General features: G+C 41.1%; 1 protein-coding gene across 2 annotated transcripts in view; it reads left to right on the top strand.

Annotated features, from left to right (window-relative positions):
• The window catches only part of LOC109995558 (ephrin type-B receptor 1-B), a 151463-nt gene that overhangs the window by 93620 nt on the left and 33427 nt on the right, over window positions 1–24416 (top strand). For both annotated transcript variants that reach the window (XM_020649312.3, XM_020649310.3), the window contains exons 5-7: window positions 2882–3217; window positions 15833–15957; window positions 23537–23699. In XM_020649312.3, the coding sequence (XP_020504968.1) occupies window positions 2882–3217; window positions 15833–15957; window positions 23537–23699 (624 nt within the window). The remainder of the gene's footprint in view (window positions 1–2881; window positions 3218–15832; window positions 15958–23536; window positions 23700–24416) is intronic.

Here is a 24416-nt window from a genome sequence, read left to right as displayed (position 1 = left end):
AAAAAAGTATGATTTTTTTCTGGATGCTATTTGCACATGTCCAGATGAGAAAAATATGTTTTTAATTTGGAGGTGATCTGCCCATTCTTATTTTTACCAATCCCATTTAACACTTTTACCTGTTAAAAAAAACGTCAGCAACCTCTGCTACTATTTGTTTTTCAATCAGCATAAGCACTCAGCTTGTGTGAATAAGAAGTATACAATTGTAAATAGTGGTTTGAAATGATGAGATTTGATATGCATTTAAAAAATAGAAAACAATAAGACGAGGTTTAGCAGAATTTTCATTTATTTTGTTTAATCTAAGAGGAATATCTGGAAATATGACTAGCTTTTAAGATAATTGAATACCATTATTTAGGCTTTAATAGGCTTTTTGACCAAAATGTTCAGATTATTAAACCTTGTAAGCAGCTAAAATAAGATATTTCGACCAAACAAATAGTTTCTGCAAGAGCTTTTACTGAAAGTGTTTTCAATTTTAATGTGAACATAGAATAGAATAGAATACAGTACAATAGAAGTTTATTTATAAAGCACATTTTTTTACAGGTAAGCTCAATGTGCTTTATATTGAAGATAACCATGACGAAACAAGGTGACTTTAACCATCTCTCAGATTTAACCCTCCTTTGCTTTGTTATGCTTAGAATCTACAGGCCTACTGTACTGTGCTTTCTGCACAAACATATTTGTTTCCATGAATTTCTTCACTCTCCTGTTCAGAGTTTTAGCCTGTATTACCGTGTGCGCCTATGGTTGTTAAGGCTGTATAAAGAGTATGAAACCAATAGTGTGACCAGAGGATGAGATATGATCAGTCACTGCAGGGGTCATAGTTACACTCCTCCCACACCATGTTGTGATTTATTCAACTGCCATACTGAACAAAATATCAAACATGAGCCTTGCTTTGTCCTCATTGTCCTTGTGTAAATGACCTGACACTCTGCATGGGTTATTGTGATTGCACTGTTAAACAGTACATGTTAAAGGAAGTACATGAGCTGCTTGGAGATGACAATTTGTTCCGATAAGTAAAGTGAAAGCAACATGTAGTGGAGCTCTAACAAATCCGACTGCCACGGCTAAATTAATGCCAGCTGAGAGCCTGTAAGTAACATTCTCGACAAATTAAATCCTATGGCAAATTAAAACAGCCAAGGGCTGCTGTAATAGCCTGCAAATCACTGGCTAAGTGGCAGTCACATCTGATTTCTTGAGCCATCCCTGCATGTGTGAAGCTTGGCTGTAATTGGGGAAGAAAAGAGTGTGACGCCTTGTTCACACCACAGCCAGGCAGCATGTTTCTTATACTGATAGATTCTGCAGACGTGAATACATGAAAACAGATAGTGTAGGCATGTGTGCTTGTTTCACATGCATTTTCCACATAAGCAGATGTGCATACTCCCCCCTAGTATAGTTTGGGGGCAGGTGCACAAAAGTGATGGATGATACAGAAGATAGAAGTAGTAGGAGCAACACATGAGAAGTGCCTATTGTTCTGTCCCCAAGGGAGGAAAGCTAAAGTGCTGCCAAATCCTTCTATGGCCTGTTCCAACCAACACATGCACTTTTCCCCATATTTTCCCTCCACTGTAACACGTCTAAAAGCATCCAAGGACCAAATTATGTTCCATTTGACCATATATCTGGAGCACTGGCTGGCCTCTACCCCAGACCATAATAATCACGCTGTAGAGGTCACGCCCTTCCTGTCACTGACCTCTCTCTTGTCGAGCCGCTGAGCTGAGGTCGCAGCAGTTTCAAAGCCATTCCTTCACCCTTGTGTTTTCTAGCGCTTAGACCGGGTTCCCCGGGGTTTTTATAGCAACAATGATTAATTGTGTCTGTGTTGACTGAAATTACTATCTGCTCTGTGATCACAGCAATGGGAAACTCAAGTGTTATTTCATACAATGCTTTAGAATCTATACATGTTTATCTTGTTACATAGGCAGGAAAAAGAAGGAGAGGAAAGGAAATACAGTATGTGAGTGAGCTGGGCATTTCCTTGGAGTGTTTCTACCATTGAGTGGATTTTTAGTTTCACAGTAGTCTAATGGTGGGTCGGTTAAACTTCTCTTTAATGATAAAGGTCAGGCTTTATGGAGGATGAATTGGTACCAGATCAGCTCTGCAGGGCAGCCTCACTTAACCTAAGCTTCACTGACTAAGGGCTTTGGCGAGCTTCTGCTTTATCTGCAGAGTCTGCTATCTGAGAAGAAAGAGCCGCCTCTGAGCAGCCGCGGGGACCCGCAATCTCAGCAAAAAAAAAAAAAAAATTCCACACTGCAATGTGAACAGATTTCGACTCTTTAAGAATTGCGCTCCAATTGCGGGAGGCTAAACAAGCCACTTTTCTGCACCCTGATATTAAGCCACCACTCAAGCAAAACAATAGTTTTCATTAATTCCTGATTTCTTTCTGAATGTCGTCTTTGAGGTTCTGCTCCAGCTGCAGGCTACGAGGGAGTGAATGGTAGCGTGAATCTCCAGAGCCACTTGGATAAGAACGCTCCATGCAACACTGCATTTTGCTAAATAACCAATGTTTGATAGACACAAACGTTTCACTGTTTGATCTCTCTGGGTGTGAATGGAATAAATTAGCATCCCAATGTGCTGACAATGGAGGAAAAGAGCAGAAAAGACAAGTTGCTTTTGGATAACAACACTTACATTTATTACAGGGTTCTTAATAGACTGAATTGACCTAACAGTAAGCAGATTACTTAAATAATTTTGCATTCATTATTTTGCTTTTTGCATCATTACAGCATGCCTTTCTGATTAGAAATGTGTTAAGCTGTCAAGGTAAGTAGCTACTATTGCATTTTTCCTACATTCTTTTTTGTTTTCTGTGTATCTACAGGTGTCCCATCCAGCCCCAGGAACGTGATCTCGATTGTGAACGAAACCTCTGTGATCCTGGAGTGGCACTCTCCCAGGGAGACAGGCGGCCGAGGTGACGTCGTTTACAACATAGTGTGCAAGAAGTGCCACGCTGACCGGCGCTCCTGCTCCCACTGCGACGACAACGTGGACTTTGTTCCTCGACAGCTGGGTCTGACTGAGACCAGGGTGTTCATCAGCAACCTGTGGGCTCACACCCTCTACAGCTTTGAGATCCAGGCTGTTAACGGAGTCAGCAACAAGAGCCCGTACCCTGCCCAGCATGTGTCCATAGACATCACCACCAACCAGGCTGGTAAGTGCTGCAAAAATAGTATTCATCATGCAACTTTAAGAGCTAGTGTCAGGGTTCTTTTAAATCTCTTCTTACCATTAGAAATCTGGTTTCCCTTCTGCCTAAGTAGAGTTCTTTTACTCTGCATTTGTGAAATGGAAGATTTTACTATTACTGCATAAATGTGAATCATTTCCCCTCAAAGCGCCATCATTTTGCAAAAGTGCATTTCAGAGTCTTACTTCTTGGCAAAGCTGACTTCAGGGCTCCTAAGATTTCACGTCGCTCCAGCGTGAATAATGACTTTAAGGCTGGGAGTGCGGGGCCAGCTGGTTTAGTGAAAGTTATACATACATGCTCTCATTCTGAGCCTTCCATCCCTGAATCAAAGTAAAAGCTTTCCCTTTTGAAAACACCATGGAGGAGTACAAACCCACAGCCAAGACTCAGCATGTTAGATTTTGTGGCAGGACAAGCGCAATCACTGCAACACACCTCTCTGCTTTGTAGTTTATTTACAAATCAAAGGCGATGATAGAAATAGCCCCTGTTTGCATATCCCTTTGGGCATTCCAGACATACTTGCTTTTTTTTGACACTGGTGAAGGTAAGCATCCATCCAAAAACAACACAGGAGACAGTTATGGAAGCTCTTTTTCGAGATTGTCATCTGGCGGTTGAAGGCTGGTTGCTTCACAGACTGACACGTCTCCGAGTTGTTTTTTTCTTGGTCTTTGTGTAATGAGACTTTGTTTTGATAGCAATGCCGCACAGTGAGTCAGTACGTTTCTCTTCACGGAATGCTGCCCTCCAGCTGAAACCTGTCTGTGAATCTTCACTTATACACCATACACACTGTCACTATCCTGATCGATGAATGAAAAAAAAACAAAAAAAACAGATTCATCTTTCTCTTTTTCTGTGTCTCTCATATGTGACCGGCAAAGACAAATCTTCTTTGTTGACGCGTTGAACTAAAGATGAGAAATGAAGCCAATGCAGAAGTGCCAAAATTTGCAGTTCCTTGAGTTGACACTTGAGGCTGCAAATAACTCACTCACTTGGGAGAACTCTGCTCAGCCACCATCACAAAACAACTTTGATTCTATGGGAAACATGCTAGCTCATTAGCTAGCTAAACATCAGCGATGGTTGTAGCTTGTTCAGCTCCTCTCTAGCACGGCCCTCTTGTCAATATATGTAGGCTACTCCAGAAAACTAACATGGCAGCAGCAAAGATACCAAACTTAAAGATTTCAAATGGCAGTCAAGGCGACATCCAATGATAATGTGGTAAACTAAAAGTTTCAACTTTAGCCTTTGTAAAAAATCTATTAAGGTTCAAACGTATACATTGTTCAGTTCTTGATTGTCACATTGGAGGAGAGCAACTGGAGAATTGTACTTCAACAGTCTCTTTGTGTAAATTCTTCACTTTTGTGTCCCTTCCTCTCTCTTTCCCTCTCGCTCACTCTCTCTGCTTGTCTCTCTTTCCATATGTTCCACTGTGCATGTGTGTGCATCCTCTGACTTTGCTGATGATGGATCTGAGCCCAGCCAATGAAAACGACCTTCATCCTGTTATCACTCTCTCTTTCTCGTTCTCAGTTTGCATGTGTGTGCTCATCTTGTAACTGTGCCAGTGATGCGACCTGAGCTCAGCCAATGCGGATGACAGGTCGAGGATAATGTCTTTTGCAAGTCTTTTTTTAAAATTTTTTCAGTTCATCCGGTATCAGGGCTTGGAAAGTATGATGTCAATGCAATCATTCAAAACAAAAACAAATCAATCATATTCTTAAAATTAACTGTTTTAAAGTCAATAGTTGTGTGATGATTACAAACAACAACGTCTCTCTAGAAGAAATGCAACATTAGTAATTGACAAAAGCTAGCAAACCATCAGCAATCTAGGATTTTCCAACAATACAGTATAAACATCTGATCACACTATTTATCACTCAGTCTAAATATCAGAATCAGTGAAGGCAAGGAAGAAATGGTCTTAGAATATCTCACCCAGAGGTGGGATAAAGTCATTGTTTTACAGGTCACAAGAAAGTCTCAAGTCTTTGGTCTCAGGTGCAGAGTCAAGTCCCAAGTCCTAAACAAGTCATAGACTCTCAGAGAACATATTTCATATAAATCACAGAACACCAGTTGTAAAGAAATTGCTCTGTCCAGATCCCTTTTGTGTAGGACTTTATTCTGAAATTAAATTTGGCTCAGTTGGCGGAGGGCTTACCGTATTTGATTACGATTCTCAGAAGAATGAACTGAACTTGTCTTTGTCTGAAAATGAGTCCAGAGAGGGAGTGGGAGCGAAGACGAGGCTGGATGGAGAAATGCGGCCCTTTTTTCTTCTTTTTTTTTTTTTTTTTTTTTTTTTGGCCAGGCTGTGACAGTGAAGGAGAGGAAAATGAGGAAGTAAATAGGTCTGATTATCAGGGTGGCCCTAATGGTGCTGACTGTCCCCATTTGACAGGCTAATAGCACACTTGACAGATAGATGTAGAAGAAGCAATGCCCAGGCCTATTGTTGAAGTCTACAGCAGTAATGAGGTGTCTGCCAGTAATCTGCCAGGCCTGTGTCCAGCCCTATGGCCTTTTGTAGCCAGGTAATTGCACTGTTCCTAGTTTCGACAGAAGGTTTCATTGGCGGGACAGCTGAAAAGTATCCAGAAGGGATGAATGTTGATGATGCACTTCAAAAAGCTTAAAGCAGAGATTCTCTTTAAAGGGCAGGGCTTTGTTTTTTTATGGGTTAATGAAGGGAGATGCTTTAAGAAAAAAACAATGTGTTGCCATTTTAGGGAACCTTGACATTCGCTTGTCCGCTCGTTTGGTATTTTTGTGCACTGCACCCTCGCATGATGCAAGGTTGAGAGAGGTGGCGTAACAAAATGCAAGTTCCATGTAAATGAGGTAGCAATCAAGAGACGTGTTGGTGTTTAATAAAATCTGAGGACTGGAGGACCAAGGAAATTTAGCGCAATAACAGTCAACATGACCAAAACCGGTCCGCTATTCAAACCCAATATACTGTAATTGTTACGAGTGATATGAATTTTAATACAACAACAAAAAGCTGCTATCCAAATTAATACAAAAGAAATCTTCAGTTCAGCTGCTATTCATGAGCTCTGTGCTCTTATATGAAGCCAAACGCTTCCTTCATCTCAACAATAAAGCAGTGAAATGCCATCCGCATCCACAACTAAAAGAGTGAAATTCATTTGATTGTGCAGCAATCAGAATCAACTTTAGCACTTCTCAATGAGACAAAAGCACAAGATGGCTCTGTTTGGACTAGACAGATGAACAATTCACAACAATAATTTTGCTTAATGTTCCATCTCTGCCGTAGCCAAGACTACCAGTAGAATAGACAGATTTCTTTGTTTATTTGACACGGCCATGTTTATGCACATAAGGGAACGCACAGGTGCACAGATGAATGTGAAAGATGAAGTGTAATACTGTCAGTGCAATTGTGTTTTTTAGATTTTCAGTCCAGGAAAAGTGATTCTGGAGAGAGCTTACTGATTTAGACTGTTAAGTATTAAAAAAGACATGCATGGGAATGGCTAATAAAAGCTAACACGTGTTTATATCATGAAAAGTCATTTGACTATCATTCAAAAAGCAGAGTTCATTATTCGCATAAGAATGGGGAAACGTTAAAGGTAAAGAGTGCACTGTGCACATTCTCCTCCAAATCCCTCTTGGCTCTACTTTTTCAAGGTGAGCCATTTTTATCGTGAGCTGTTGTGCTCAGCACAGCTGTTAAAAAGGATGATGGAGGAGATCAGGAATATAATTGCATGGCAGGTAATAATTAATCAACACATACCCTCCTATTTATTTTCCATCTCACTCATCCCGTTCACAAATAACATGCATGGATGTGTCTGCGCCTAATGTGAAAGTAAATTGGTGTGTACTTATCTGCACTCATTTCAGGATGAGAATGAGAATATCACTGTGACCATGTATTGCCAGTCACATTCAATACATTTCTGTTTAAAGGACCCCTTCAACAATTTTAAACTTTATCCTATAAATTGACTTCTTATATTGCCTTTTCTTATTAATAATTACCCAAACAAGGCAGTGTGTCAAAGCCTTAACTTCAGTTTTTGTAGTTTAAAAAGTCTGTACTTGTAGTCTGTTTGAAGAAATCTCTGCCAAAATGTATTTCTTGCCTCTACTCGGCTCTGATAACCAACAGGGAATGGCATAAGAGGATAAGCAGGACCGTGCCATTAATTTTAAACTGTTGATAAGAGGAATTGTTCATTATTACACCTCAGTACCTTAAGACTGTCAACCAGTAAGAGAACTGTAAGGCGATACTGACCTTTAAACTACCAATGAAAGTTTGTGTTTGTCGTAAAAGAGACTTGATGTGTTGTGACCTAACGTAGCTTTACTGTTGACTGTGAGATCTGCAAGAAAAAAAGGAAGGGAGAACTCCTACAAAGCAGCAATGCAGCAGCAGTAAGAAGGGTCGTAGTGTAAACTGGCCATGGGAAGACGAATGTGAGAGGAGATAAAAGAAGAATGTGGTTGAGGAGTAGCAGAGGAAGGAATAATGGAGGTGAGGGGGAAGTTGAAGGGATTTAGTGGGAATCACCGAAGAGGCCATTTAACTGCCCTCGATCCCAGCGTGTGTCTGGGAGGAAGCACTGATCAATAGTGTGATTTAAAAGTTCATTCACGGCCGGTGCTCTCCAGGAGACACACACACACACTTATAGATACAGACACACAAAGGTTATATATACTGCCCCCTCTAACACAATAATTCACGCCCGGCCTGAATTCAGTCATATTTATCTATGTTAGCTTTGAAAAATGGCGGTTTAATGTCTCTTTGTGAATTACTGTGGTTTAATGTAGAGACCCTTTCTGCTTCCAGTGAATTGATTAAACGGATAAAAAAGAAATGGCAGTCATTTTTGCTTGTGCAATCCATCCTGGACACTTAACCTAGATCCACCACTACTTCAGATAAGGAGCATGTAGTTCATCTTCATCGTATTTCACTCACTTCTTACTTCCTACTGGTTTTTGCATGGGAGGTTTTATGAACAACACATGAGCTTAAAAATCCCATCTCATCACTGGTACTATCTTGTTTAAACATCCTCCGGCTCAGCAGTTCCTCTGATCTGCCTGGCACAGCCTTCTTGACCTAGATCGTGTGCCAGCTATCCCTCAGACCACGGAATGCCAAGTATATCTACAAACAATCATCCTGCACTCAGCTGCTTTGTTTAGAGAGCTATTCCCACAGAAATGCAAACAGCACCATCCTCGCCCTCCACGGACACATGCGCCCAGTGGGTTGCATAAAACAGAGCAAACAAATGTAGACGTAACTTTCCTGAAATCAGAACAATCAGATGCATTGAAGAGATCTGAGCTCTGCAGGGTTCTCCAACCAGACATGATATCTGTATAGAGTGTTCAAGACACCACTCACTATGTCTGTTCAGTTTAGGCTAAAGAGACGTTCCATTTGTTTCTTGGGGTTCTGCCTTTTTCCTTGTTTCTTCTCTCTTATTGCCACCGCTGAGTTTCAGAGACAGGGTGTCCAGGAGTTTCATCATCTGAGGTAGTTCTTCAGGCTCTCTCCGGGTAACGTTTTTATTTCATTTGATGCCTGTTCTCATAAATGTTGGATCCTGTCCCTGAACCAGAAAGTGAGGTATTAGCTGCAGGCTAAAATAAGAGTGTGAGCTTGAATGCTGCTTAGCCCCCTCGTCAATTCTGATATCTTAATATATTGTAGTAAGTGATCAGAGAGAGTGATCTATGTATTTGAGAATATGCTCATGCCATGTACGCTGTGTTCACAGTCCTTCATGTATAATACTGCATGTTTTTTAAAGATAGTTTCCACTTTGGTTCCTTGACAGAACTCTATGGTGCTGAACTGATCCCTCTTTATGATGTTTGAGAGAGGCCCATTACCATACAGTCATGGCTGGCTTGGCCCTCTGAGCCCCTGCTAATGGGTCAGGGAGTAGTTAAACCTGTGCCTTTGACAAAGGCACAGCATATGACTATAGGCTGCTCTCATCATCTGAGACACTGAGACGCTATTAGGAGGCTGCACTGCTTTATTGTGAACCAGCATCCTAAAGCACGACCCCCTAAGTGGACTATAGAGGAACAGCAACTCCACTTGAATATGTGGTTGAGATTACGTTTTTGTGCACTTGTGTGTTTTTCTATGTGCACAGGGCTCAGTTGAGCTTTGGTTTAAGGTCTAGCTGACCAATTATAGTTCAACTTCCATGAGCAATCATTTCACTGAGAATAAGCAGAAACTTTCACATGGGTTTAACCGCTGCATAAAAAACACAGACCACCATCTCTATTTACTCTATCCCTAGAATAAGAGAGGAAAGAGTAGAAACAGAAAGTGTGAGTTGGTGTCTTCAAATATTTCTGCTTGTTTTGTGTTATGAGGGCTACAGAAGAAAGCATTTATTTAAAAAAAAAAAAAAGAATGTAATCAATTTAACACATTAAGTTCAGCTTCTTGGGGAACACTTCTCAGACTGTTAAAACTTATTTTTGTATTGCACTCAGCTGTTGAGGATGATTTTAAAATCTGAGAAAAGAACCATGGTGATGTCATCATGGTAAATTTGGCTTGGAGAATGACCATTTTTAACAGAAGGCCTGCATCACAAACTTAGGGAGACAAGTTTAAAAGTTGAGGTCTACTCTAGGCAGGGAGTAACTAAAAACAATAATATAGCATGGGAAATGTAGGACCCTGGGTCTTTTGGGTCTTTAACGCCAAAGGGGTGACTTGGCTTCTATTCATGTGTCATAGCGTTTCGTAGAAAGACTCTTAACTCAATGTTTCAGGCAGGAATTGCTTTGCATGGATACTGCACTATACCATGATTGTGTGAGAGTACTGTGAGTAAGAGGGGACATGTAAAAAAACTTTTGTCAGTTTACACACAAAGCGTTATGAAAATCAATTCCATTTACCACTAAAAGTAAGGGCTTATCTGTTTTGACCATTCTTTATCATTTGTCTCCTAACTTTATGGAAGCACAGTAGTAAATCACAGGAGTGCTCTTTATAAATGCAGAGAGGCATGTTTGATGTGCTGACCCCTTACCATATCGTATCAATTATGGTGACTGCACATTGAACAAAAATGAAAACACTCTCAGGTCTGTGCCAGAAATGTAAAATGATGCTTCAACCCATCTGTATTCCACAGTGGATCAATGTTACAAAGGTAGAGAAGCCTTTTCATTCTTTCATCAGCTTCTTTCAAACCCTCTCTCTTTAGCTCATATTTTCTCTCTCTCTCTCTTCCTCTCTTTTTCACCCTGTCTCTCACTTTCCTTCTGTCTCAGCCAGACACTGGGAGGCTCTGACTTTGATTAATGGTGAGCCAAGCTCTGCATTAAAAGCCAGGGGCAGCGAGTGGGGCCAGATAAAAGTGGAGCACAGGAGCAGGGGATGGGAGGGACGGAGGGAGGAGAGAGGAGTGCAGGACACAGTCACCAATCACTGTCAGCATCATCGTCCCAGGGTGACGTTGGGGGGGACGCAGTTGGAGGGGACAGCGGTGCTTCATTGGGTTGAACCTCAGCCTCATGCAGGCACAACACATTGTCACTGACTGGCTCTTCTCATATAGGCTACTAGAAAATAAAACACACATATATATATGTGTGTGCATGCTCTTTATATCTCCGCCTTCTGCTTCTACTCTGAAATACATGGTCACCCAGTATCCAGTGAGAAAAGTATTTTTTGGTGGAGAGTGGGGGGAAGTCTTGCTTGTAATAAAAATCACACTAAACTGCCAATTTTGTTTCCACTTTGTTTTCAAGTTAGACATTGTGTTCCTGTTATCTATATTAATTTAAGTTCTGTCAAATCACAGCAACTGTTCCACATATTTGATGAATCCCCCCTATGTCCCCTTTACTTTTATCCTGAGTAAATTATACTAAAAACTAACAAGAGTTCCAGTGATCGTCTCTCTTTTATGATCTTCCTCATTCAGCCTTGAACTATACCTTGTCTTTTATGAGACTATGAATGCATAATATTAAATCCTATGATAAATTGACAAATCAGAGGCTTTGCTCCTTGTGTGTTAGTCAGCAGCACCTACCTCATGCATTGTACAGAGAGATAGTTACCCCTCTGTTCTCCTATACATGGTTTTCTACTAGCATAGCATAGGAACATAACAAGATACATATAATGTACAAGGTGTGCATTCTCTTTCAGAAAGGTAGTTTCTCTTTGTTTCGTACATTTATCAATGTTCGCTAGGAGCAATAAAATGTGCTGCTCAACCAAGTGCACTTCACTTGAAAAAAATTCAAAAAAAAGTTTTCCATCCTAAAACCTTTTTTCCCCTCTGTGTGGCTGAATGCATGAGTAGAACGGGGATCAAGACTCAGAGCCGTGGCTGAGAAAATACCTCTCCTCCTCACTCCCCCTTTTTTCACTGCAGGAATTTCTGCATGGAGTGCCCCTCCCTCGAGTCTGTCAGGAACAGTGTGTGCCTGTGGCCGGTAATTGATAATGTGGCCCAGGCAGCCCTAGCTCTGGTCAGTGGAGCGTGAACCAGCCTGAGAGGCAGAAAGGCTGAAGTGCACCGAGGTGAAGCTTAGCCCTAACACTCTCTGTCGAGGGTTTGGGAGAGAGAGCGGGAGAGAGAGGGAGGGGGGTTAGGAAGTGAGAGCCAAGGGAGGCAGACTCAACAGAACCCATTTGCACTGAAAGGATAAGCAGAGCTTATTCATTGGGTTGCGGTTACATTTAAGGTAGTTATCTGATGCTGGAATCTTCAAAACACGATTTTAAAGCAACTACATAAAGTGAAAAGGTCAGGGGCTTTTCTTCTTACAGAACTCCTGTGACAATGGAGGGATTATGCAATAGAAAAGTATGAAAAGAAGAAAAAGAAAAAGAATAACCATTAAGGAGTCTGATAAAAAGCATTACTTCGCTAAGAGAGCTGTGACATTTGCTGCCTGTGGAATAGAGCAGTTATTGAGAAAGCTGGTGAGTGGAGACCAGGTGGAGCGATGACTCGGCCTCAGCAGCGAGCCGGCGGAGCGCCAAGACGCTGATGGGCACAAAATGCTTGTGTGGGGCTGTATTTATGCCTGCAGACATGGGGGTGGAGATTCATTTCCAGCACTGTATACAAACACAGAGGCTTTGAACTCCATAGGAGCAGTGGCAGAATCAGTTTTAATCAAACCTACTTGTGTGTTCACAAACTGGTTTGATGAGTCAGTCTTGTTGGATTCATCTTTGAACTCCAGCCTCCCACCTTGGATGAGTTTGTGATCATCATAGTAGATTTGGGGTTGCATTGACATGTCATTAAAGAGATTGATTTGCACATAAAGGCTAAGAAATGTGTATTTAATTGAATATCTTTTTTGACATTTTTGTAAACAGCTACCGTATTGGCGCATTTATGATCAGTTCACCATGAAAACACAATTTTTAAAAAAAAAGTACATAATCTATCCTAAGGTAGTGTTTATTTAACACTTCTGCTTCAAACAGTTCTTGACACATGAGCAAATAACCCATAACTGTCATCAAGTTCTGATTCATCTGGTGCGCTACCCTGATTGGTCTCCTCAAAGTGTGACACATCACATTTTTCCGAACGAGCACTCTGCCCACTTCAACCTAGTAAGAAAAGCACAGAGAGAAAAAAACAAATCCAAAATTAGAGAAATCTTTGAAGTGCTATAACTTAAACTGTTTTGACGTTGGCAGTAAAGACTGTTTATGTCGGACAAGAATCATTTACAGGAATTCACTGATGAGAAAACAAGATCTTTAAGAAACAAATTTTCACATTTGCTGAATGATTTGTAAAGAAGGCTTTTTCAAATGAATAACAGAATTGGTGCATATTTGTTTAACTGGAGCAGAAACAGTGGCTTGTAAAGAATAAACAGAGGGAATAACATGGCAGTTTGCATGATCTGAGAAAGGCATCATATTTCATGTTACTTGATTAACATGAATCTGTAAGAAATCAAAAAATCAGCTGCAGGAAAATGTCCTTTTCTTCAGAGAGCATACATTCAGGTGTATTGAAGTCTCTTAACTCTGCTGTCAGCAGTGACAAGATATCCCTGCAACTGTTAAATGTCAACACAGAGGTAATCTGTCAAAGTATGACAGGAGAAGAATAAAGGGGGGGGGGGGGACTCTGCAGTAGTTTTTCACCTGTGAGGGGGAAAACATATTGTTAATGTATCCATTCTGTTTATTGTCTTTCAAATCAGTTATTGATATGAATAAAAGACAAAACATGCCTTTGTCTGATCAGATGCTATTTTACGCACACATCCAGAATTACACCAGTAAAAACAGGCAGTTTAACTTCCATCAAACTAAAATGAAAAGATCCACTAATCACCAGCACAGAAACAATACACTCACCGACTACGCTGTATAGGTAGAATTTGATAACTGATCATGTCTGCCCTCTTTTCAACAACGCGATGTGTGGGGGATGTGAAGAGCGACATGGAAAAGGGTTAATTGACAAACCATGTGTGTGCATTCAGGTGGACTGGGGCTGAAGGATGGAAGAGACCTCTCAGAGGAGTGATTTCATTCCAAAGAGTTCATTTAATGAATAACATGTGTTCATGTAAGGATGGGGAATTATGCATGTTAGGTATTGACTGTAGAATGTCCTATTATGAGTCAAAGTGTATGAAAACCTGTTTTTTTATGTTGGCAGTACCACTGTAATGTCTGTTTTATTGGAAATTATCTTTCACCGAATGAAGCAACAATTTCATGGCTCAGCCTTAGGTCATTTTCAGTGACATCAGCAGCACAACAAGGGAGACGAAACTCTTCATAGAAATCTGTTTCTGCCTACTTTAAGACCAGATTTTATCACACATTTGTGTTTAAGTTCTTCCCGGTCTCAGAACCCATCTGCAATCATCGTCTATAATCATCTGAAAGACGATATACAGTAAGCCTCTGGGATGAAATGCATGTTTTTTAGTATTTCCTGCGAAGCCAGCGGTCAGGACTGAACGACTCCCAGGCAAGACTTTTTACGTGTGGCTTTTATGTCAGCAATGTAAACGCCATCATTTCTTGGTTCACAACATCCTGGCGTAGTGCCCGTTCATCTGTTGGGTTTCAGTTCATCAGCAGTAGACTAGAAAAAGTAAAGCAGCAGCTTCGGTTGGGCTCAATTCAGCGGTATGAGCCCGAAAAATAAACCAATTTTCTTGTGATTTACTTCCAGTTAAGCTTGCTGAAGTAACATCATAATGCAGAGTTGAAAAAAGTCAAAAAAAGTCAAACTTTGTCAGTTCTCTCCTCAAGAGAAGAAAACATAACATGACTGCATTCATTGTTTAAAAAAATGTTTGTCCAAATATTCAGACAGAATATTAAGAAATTACTAAATGTGGTTTCCTCTGCCCGTTAACCAACATTCTTTTGTCCTAACTTCCTGTTAAAGGAGTAGAGAAACAATGATGATCTTGGCTGTTTAACAGTTAATCATGTCGTGGCCATATGGATCCAATTTCCAGTTTTGAGAAATGACAAACTTTTGAAACAATATTTTTGAGTGCCTCTCATGCCCCCTGTTGATGCCACAACAGGTAGCCAAAACCACCACGGATTAGATCCAACATCTCTGATTTCCCGATTGGAGCCAGATTGGTGGTTTCTGACAATTCTTCAATCATAGCCTGAGTCCTGCTAACTGGAGTTAAAATGCAGAAGTCCACGGCCTTAAAATCTTTGCCAAATAAGTGGCCTCATTTTAGCCAGAATAGGCACATATTACATACTGCAGTGCCAAAATATGCCTGAGCGCGGCTTGAATCGGCCTGACTCAGCGGGCTACCTGGTTACTGTTGAATGTGGAAGTTGTACCAAGTGATGGCTACAGTACCCACATACTTTAATTAAGACTAGTACAGATACTTGTATTTAAAAAGAGAATTGAGTAAAAGTAGAAGTACTTTCATGTCTTTACACCAAGGTTAAAAAGTACAGGACCTGATGTGTACTCAATAATAAAAGTAAAGTGTAATCCTCTAAACCGAATGTGGGCATGCTAGCTGAGCCTTATACAAACTGGATACAGAAAACCCAACATTAACTCTGTGAACATTACATATTTAAATCACTTTTTCAGATGTCTAACTGTTCTGAATCTGCTGTTTTTGTACTTTGTGCTACATATGTTGTAAACTTTTATTCTGTTGAAAGTGCTGATAGATGACTATAATTCATTCTAGTTATACATATAGGGTGACATTCATTGTAATTGTGCCTCTTTTTAACGCAAACTACCAACTAAAGACAATAACAGGTTTGTCCCAGACAGTATCTGGCTCCATTAAACTATGTGCTGCACACATAATCTAATCTTACTCCTCTTATCCACTTGAACACATTACAATGAAAGAAGATCTCCTTCGCCTCACTGTACTACACTGTCAACTGCGGCTTTTAAATATGCTCATAGCAGTTGAACAGTAGCAACTTGTCTGTCATAAATCAATATTTGGATGAATGTGTGCTGATTCTGTGCTTACTCTTTCTGTGTCCTACAGCTCCCTCCATAGTTCCCATCATGCACCAGATTAGCTCCACCATGAATAGCTTCACACTGTCATGGCCGCAACCAGAACAGCCCAATGGCATCATCCTGGACTATGAGCTGCGCTACTACGAGAAGGTAAGATAAGTGTTTGCGTGTGCAGATGTGTCTACCCTACTGGTCGCTCTTTCAGATACTCGGTGTTGTCTCTCTGCTCTGCAAATGCATACACAAGCTCTCCCGGATATCAGTGAACAGAGTCCCCCGGGTTGATAATATGTCTTTCACTGTGTCCACTCCCTCTCTCCCACTGTTCTTTGGTTTCTGCTGCTGATGAAGTGAATAGGTTGACCTCTGCTCCAGGCCCACTCTGCACAGTGCAACCTGTCCCGCTGTGAAAATGCATTGCATCTGGGAGTGGAGGGGGGTGGGGGGGGTGTACATCGACCGGTCTGCTCACACACAATACGTCTGCTTTATTAAGTCTCCAGCCCTACCCCACAGCGCCTATGCTGCTCCAGTATTGACCTGTAGGCTTCTCCCAAGGCCTGGGACATAATGATACCAAGAGATCGGAGACTCTATAGCTTTTTGTTTGGTCCCTTGTTTGTCCTCCTAAAGCGGATCGATTGGTAAAGCAAGGTTGGTCACGCATGTTGCTTTTCCCCACAGCTTTTGTCATCTTAAGCTCTGACTTTTGCCAGACTTGGTGCACTAAACTCCATGTTCTGTTTTTCTCAAATAAAAGACAGAAATCAATAAAGTTTTATAAATGTTTGTTTTTTTCTTGTTCTGTTGAGTAACTTATTTTACACAAACTCATTTTGACTCTGGTTGGTGGATCAATAGTCACAACTCCACCTTAGACTGGTGTTTGTCACATTTAGCATTCTCTATCAGAGGGAACAACAATCATGTTTTTAAATGATGTTTGCAATTGGAAACTCAGTTATCCAATAATGGCTGCGTTGCTCTCTGTTTCCCCCTCTGGCATTGCACAGGTCATAAAAATTGAATCTGATTGCCATTGCCCTGAGAAACCTTATCTGCCAGACAGCTTAGCGTCGTGTAAATATCATTTAAACAGCCTCCCATTAGCTCATGAATATCAACGAAACCTAATCCTATTGATGTTTATGTAGCGTGTCCTCACACAAATACATGAGCATGGAATAATCACAAACTAATGAATTAAGTGGAACAAGAGTGCTAATGATTCAGGTGACAAAGAGGTTGCACTTCATGCTGTCTGCATCACTTCATCCTTGTCTTTATGTACTTTTCTATTCCCTATACGTGTGGTGTCTGTGAGAAAGACACATAATGGGAGTCAGAGTGATTGTGATGAGATTTCCACACTGGCCGTCCTCCTTCGACTGTTTGCAATTCTGATCTGACGAGGCTGTTCTAAGTTTTTGAAGAAAGTGTAGATGAGTTTTTTGTCCCTGATTAAGACCGAACCATGAGAATAAAAAGTGTCTTTCTGGAAAAGAAAGAAAAAAAAGAAATCAAATACAAGCAAATGCCACGAGTATAATTTCTATACCAGTAGAATAATTTGTTGTATCCTGCCTTAACATGTAGCCGGAATACTTGAACAAATTAGTTTCTAACTGAGGAAAATTTACCTGAAGGCCTGAAGTGGGAATAAATAATTGGAAAGGCATAGAAAGTTTCTGCAACAACACAGGGGACCAGAGTGAATGCAGGCTTGATGGCCAATAACTTTTTATAAATCCCTGCATGGCATTCAGTTTTTTGGCTCATTTGTTATTTTCTTTAGACTGTACTATGTTGTTTCTGTTAGTTGTTGTTACATAATAAAAAACCCACACACTTAGGCTTAAGTTACATGCTGCATGTTCAGTCTGCCCATTCATGTATGAAACAGGGATTTAAATTGCATCCCTTGGAGGTCAGCTTTCCATTGATTCCCTGAATGCTTGAAAGCTCCAGGAAGTCTTGAAGTTCCACGCAGCCATTATGTAAAGCCAGAATGGCCTTTTAGTCATAAAAGACAATTACGACAAGATGTCTCTTACAATGTCTATCACACACTCCCCTGCTCGCTCTCAGCACCATTGGTACCTTATAGGCTGGATAATACAATCATAAAAAAATGGGATTTTTTTTATGTAAGTATGGCCTTGCTACACTCACCTTCTTGTTTAATGCATCTCAGCGCTGCCTACATTAATCTGAGGGTAGTCACACTGTTATGGTTTTGGAGTTGATTGTCTCAGCGTGCCTAGCACAGTCAGTGAGTCCTTAGCGCAGCAGAGAGCTGCCTCTCTGTACACTCCATCTCACAGGAAGCCCGCCTATACTCATTTACAATAGCAAACTCTGCAGCAGCATAGCAATCCTTCAAGGCATTAATAGAATATATATTTTTGCCAACCGGCGCTTGCTGTTTTAGTTTAAGATATGAACATGGTAACATATTTCTTTGTCACTCAATTATTTTTTTTATTTTTTTATTTTTTTAAACTTAGTCATTTTGCGGTTTTCCCCTCAGATTATTATTGTGGAGTGCTTTCTTGTTTTGACAGTCCACAGTAGAGAGGGAAATAACATGGAGACAGAGTGCGGGGTGTCATGGGAAGAAGATCTTTCTGAGAGTTTTGTACAATAGGTATCTGATTTGGTTGTTTTGTGATCTTTGCCTTGACCATAAACATACAGGATGGATTAATAAAGAACTGGAAAAGTTGTTATGAGCCTCATGAGGTACAAACAGGATGTTCCACATGATTTTGTCAGTCTTTATTTAACGTAATGCCTTAATTCTTCACACTGTTAGTTTGTGTTTGGTTTTCTGTTATAATAACCACTTCATAAGAAATTGTTTTATTACAGCGTACTGTGTCTGATGAGAAGACTATTGAACCACTGTGCATCACTTGACCTTTAATTCTAACTGTGACCACCCCACTTAAATTGTCTCATGTTATTCCTTTACTCCGCATCACACCCATTTCAAGGGTTTTAGCTGTCAAAAGTACAAGTGAGACAATGACATAGCATCAAGGAACTTTAGTTGTTTTTTTTTTTACCTTTAAACAGACTTAGCCCCACAGAACACACGGATCACAGTGGTTGATAACAGTTGATTAACAATTGAGAAATGTCCCAGTTCATTAAAAAAAAAATTATATAAATAAAACTTATTATCTAACAATGCCCACATAGGAATGTATTTGTACATTTTATAGTGCACAAAAACATGTCAGACTACAGATAATACAACACGTCAGAGCTCAATTTAACTGTCTCCTGTCTTTGCAATATAACATATGATGTGTATTCAGGATGATGGTATTTTCACTATGAAGTAAGTGGCTCAGAGAAACTGTCGCTATTGCAACTGCTCAAATCTATGTCGAGCTTTGTTCTATGGCCTTACGAGGCATCAATTTAGATATTCACTTGTTAGACGCCTGTAGTTTCTGTAAATACGCTGGTAAAGCATTACTTATTGTACTTCCCAGACTACAAAAATTCACCTTGTGTTCTTTCTACAGAGTGAAGTTAAGTCATATTCTAGCTGCATGTTGAGGGGATGGTAATGACTCAAAAAGACAGCATTTTAACAGTCTCCGCTGAAAGCAGCAGTGATTGCCAAAGGCTGTTCTCTCCACAGGCATCCCTCCCCTCCTCAGCCCACCTTCTCATTACAGAGAGAGTTGTTCCGGGACCCTGCAAATTGGGAAGCCAGATGAAATGAATTAAAGGTTTGAAGCGAAAAAAGTATGAATCCCATGCTCCTCATCTCTCCATTTTCCTCAGACCCTTTTTTCCTCTGCTTGCCTGAAAATTCGGGGAGGGTGGAAATAACTCAGCATAGCGGAGGTCAGGCCTTCCATTAAGGCTGGAGCAGAGCAGCCACCGGCTCTGGTTACCGATTTCTGTGTGTGTGCGTGTTGGTGTCACAGAGAGGGTGTGTGTGTGTGTGTGTGTGAGCTTGTGTCAGTGTTTGTGTGTGGGAGTTTCAGCGTTAGTTTAGGCATATACATTAAGCTAACAGCAGCACTGTCACACTGCGACGTGAGGAATTCTAGAGAAAGCAGAGGTTTACAGCAAGTCACCAGCATCCTGCAGCATACTGACCAGGACAAAATCTGCATTTTTGGCACTCCTAAAATCCCTCCTGTACTTAACATGCAATTAGACATTCTTCAGAAGTGAAGCCAGGAGAAACTATTTATTATTCTTTTCTTCTCTCCCTGACACCAGCCATCAACAACACTTTTGTCGACGCTCACAGATGTTCTTCAGACAAGTTTAGATTTTTAATGGAACCTGTGAAAAGCAGGACTTGTTCAGCCCTCCCTCAGTCCCAAGGCCAGAGTATTCTCATTTCTCCTCAGAGTCTTCCTCTTCTTCTCTCCCTTTTTCTTGAGTCTCCCTCCCCGCTCACTCAGGCCTCCTTGTTAGTCTCCAGGTGAGTGGAATGCATACAAAGAGGCATCACAAAAGGAGGCTACAGCAAAGTACAAGGCAAACAAATGGAAGGCGCTCAAGCAAATACATTTCTCTTTAAACTTACTCGAGATAAGAGGACTCTTCTCACCTCTCTCTTACACTGCTAACTTGTGTTTAGAGGGTGGCTTCGCTGAATCAGAAGGAGAGGGCAATCCTTTTTTTGTCTCACTTGCATTATTGGGGATGTAATCAGTTCTTATATTATTGTCGCTCCTTTATTTCCAAAAAACGATTTAGAGGCTTTAATGCTTTTTAATATCAGTTTTTAATTATAATTTTATTCCCATATAAAATAATAACCACTTTCTTATAAGATTAAGATTCATAAGGTAATGGTAATTATTAGCATTTTGTAATTAAAACCCATCTCGTCTATCTCCTTTCCCCCTCTTTTTACCTTGGGCAATACATTTTATTGTTACATTAATGAGAGAGGTTTCTTTAAATTCCACTTCACAAAAATAATATTAGAATACTCCCCCTTCTTTTCCTTTGTGTGTTTTTCAGCGTGTGCATGTGCGTGTGTGTGGGCCTGCAAAGAGGAGGCATGGTAATCTGCCATGTGGCTTTTTTTGTTTTGTGTTTTGTTTTTTAGCCAGGTGGCCATGCTGTCCGTTTTAAGAGATTGGCATTTTTTGAAACAGACATGCAAACGGTTAGCAGTCCATGTGTCCACACCCACACACGCACACGCACACACGCACACACACATGCACACACGCACACACCTACATGCACACACACTACACACGTCAGGTCACATAATGTCAGTTATATAGCACATACAATCTTTGATCTGGTAGTGAATTAGAAGTTGGTAGGAACTGTCAACTAAAAAGAAAAGATTGACCATTTTAATTCTTAAAAAATACAATTGGATTCCTCCAACTGCTGATATGTCAATAACAGATTAGATCGAATGATAATGCAGTTAACATCGTTCACCCTATAACATTTTGATTGACCAAACTCCCTATAGCGCTTCCTGTCTGTCACCTCTGGCAGTTATTTTGATTGGCTGCTTAGCCATCTGCCTTCCCACCTGCAACTCCGTCTTTATTTAGCAAGTTAGGGTGCGGTCCTCCTAATCCCCGTTTGACTGGCAGCAGGACAGAACCTCTCGTGGCTGGAAGTCCCTCCTGGCACGGCCTTTTATTGGCTATCCCCTCACCTGCTGGAGTGCCAAATGCCAGATCAGTTTTAAGTGGCAGATGTGGGTGTGTGTGTATGTGTGTGTGTGTCTGTGTGTGTGTGTGTGTGTGTGTGTGTGTGTGTGTGTCTGTGTCTATGTGTGTCTGTGAGTCACATAATCCCCATTTGACTGGCAGCATGAAAGGGCCATTCCTAGCCTGGTGCTCCCTCAAGGGATGCTCCCCCTCCATTGGTGGCTTTCCATCTGTCTGTTCACCTGTCCTCCATTCAAACTAAACAGATGGGGGTGTGGTCCTGATGAATGCAAGATGACTCAAAGCAGGAGCAAGAAAGTGGTCCATGTGAATCCAACCATGTCTGATACCAGATGAAAAAGTGACTCTTGTTCTGGTCTCTCTCATGGGGCTTCATGGCTTTTTTTTTTTTTTTTTTTTTTTTACAGCATTTTAAGTTTCAGAATGTTGAAATAAAAGCAGGCAGCACACTGGATACGAGACAGATTGTGTGATCTAAGGGATAAAAATGGTCTGAGCAATGATTAAACTCTCTAAACCTGTTACATCAAGCATTCCATTTATAAACATCTCTTCTTTCCTCTCAGAGATCGAATGAAAGCCTGTTGGTGCGATGCTCTATCATCCCCAAGCCCAAACATTTGTCTTCATCAAGCCCAGAGTGTCCAATAAGAGCTAATGTGATTGCACACATCATTATGGGGGGGTAGGGGTTGGTGGGTGGGGGCTGTATTTCATAGCTGTGTTTACCTCCCCTGCTCAATGACAGAGCAAACCGGAATGATTCAATTACACCAATCAGATTGGATAATGATTTCGACGTGGGTTGCTTCTGCCTCCAGTTTCTTATCGCTTCCTGCCATCATCCTCTGTACCCCCCCTCCCTCCCTTATTTTCTTCTAGCTTATCCGCTTTTTCCACTCCACACTGTTGTCTCCTCTGATTGTGTATTCATGTTTCCTCAGAGCAGTGAGACAGTACATGTATTATAAGATGTAGTCCAGCATTAAACAAAAGTGTGTTTACTCAGCTAAGAAACACGCCTTTTTTTTCACTGTTATACTGACACAGGGAATTCACTTCCAGCTGCCCCCTCTCCCATCCCCTCATGTCTCTCTCGACAGTATGTCTGCATCCAGCTATCAGCATTCTGCAGTGGTGGGTGTAGTGTAGGTGCAGCCCTATTTTCTGGCTGTCATATTCACTCTGGGTTACAGTAAGGTGACAGGACTAAGTAATTACTGATTCCCCACAGCAGATACCTCCTGCAAGCCCCAAACTACACTGCAGCACACTGCCTCACCAAGTCTTTTGACTTGAGCCTTGAGAGAGGAAGATATACAGGATATAGAGGACAGTCCACATGGTCAGAACCAAGCATTAATAAAATATGTATCTGTTACAGGCCTGGGTAAGTGCATACATTGCAAGTGCAAGTCAATCTACAACAGAAAACCAAACTTGAGGATGTAATAGTCAAACTTCCTTCAGTAATTAAACTACATCATGAGGCCCATCTGTTGAGGAGAGGCCCATCTATTGCTCTTCGTTATATGCAAGAACCGAATACGCTAAATGGCCTATTTTGTATGTCTATTATAGCATTATTTGGAACCAGAAGGTTTCTGTCCAAGTGGTGTGTTTGTGTGTGTTTTAATGTGTGTAGAGTGTGACATGTTGAGAGCTTTGAAGTTTTGAGTGAAGAGTGAAGAGATTCAGATTAAAGTCTCTTAAAAGGGAACATCATGACCCTGATCTCTGTACTATCTCTTGTTTTCGTCTGTTGATGTCGCTTATCATTTAAAAGGACACTTCATTTTCTCTGTCTCTGTTTTTAAAACAACTACAACATGCAGTCTAAACTGATTATCTCCCACATCGGTCCACTCTGCAGTTTCTCCTGAATCTACAATGCTTAAAAAGCCTGTTTGTTCTCTAACAGGGACACTCCTGCTTCAAAAAAATCTTCTTTTACCAGACATTTCTTAAACCGTGGTTAAACACTTTCACTCATCTGCTCTGTGTATCATCTCTAACCTGTTTCCCGTGTTCCTTGCTCATTTCAGGACCATGCTGAGATTAACTCCACCATCCTGCGGAGCCAAACTAACACTGCCCGAGTAGAGGGCCTCAGGCCGGGCACGGTCTACGTGGTACAGGTGCGAGCACGGACTGTGGCCGGCTTTGGCAAATACAGCAGCAAGATGTGCTTCCAAACCCTCACAGATGGTAAGGATGACCATGCCAGGAGAAACAGCTCTCTCTCTCTCTCTCTCCCTCTCTCTCTCTCTCTCTGTGTCTCACACACATACACCCTTCTCTTTTTTTCCACCACTCTTGTCGCTCTTTGTATTTGTTGTTTCATTATTACTTGTAGGTGAGATAGAGAGGAACTGTAATGTTTGATTGCACTTCTATTTCTTCAGCTAAATTAATTTCCTCCACGCTCAGGTTTTTTGTGTGTGTGTGTGTGTGTGTGTGTGTGTGTGTGTGTGTGTGTGTGTGTGTGTGTGTGTGTGTGTGTGTGTGTGTGTGTGTGTGTGTGTGTGTGTGTGTGTGTGTGTGTGTGTGTGTGTGTGTGTGTGTGTGTGTGTGTGTGTGTGTGTGTGTGTGTGTGTGTGTGTGTCCTTTGAATATGTACAACGCTGAGTGTCTTTTGTTTGTGCAACTAACTGTGCTTGATCCAAAACGCTTAGCTAATTGGTTTTTCACCCGGCCCCTTCTGTTGCTGGAGAGCTATCCCAGAATGCATAGCTGTGATTAGTACTTGATGAGATTATTATTTCTTCTTTTTATTCTTCGACGGGTGGGGTCGGATTGTCGTAAAAAAAGAAGGGTGCTGAGGAGGAGTTTCAACACCTGCTTCTTTGGCAGGGTTGTTGGACTGTGTTTATTAGTATAAGTGCAAGGAGATGTGTGTGCACATCATTTATTCATTCTTGTTCT

The sequence above is a fragment of the Labrus bergylta genome, chromosome 4 (genome assembly GCF_963930695.1).
Source record: "Labrus bergylta chromosome 4, fLabBer1.1, whole genome shotgun sequence".
Lineage (NCBI taxonomy): Eukaryota > Metazoa > Chordata > Actinopteri > Labriformes > Labridae > Labrus > Labrus bergylta.
Note: the sequence above shows the minus strand (reverse complement) of the source record. Positions and strands in the feature narration are given on the sequence as shown.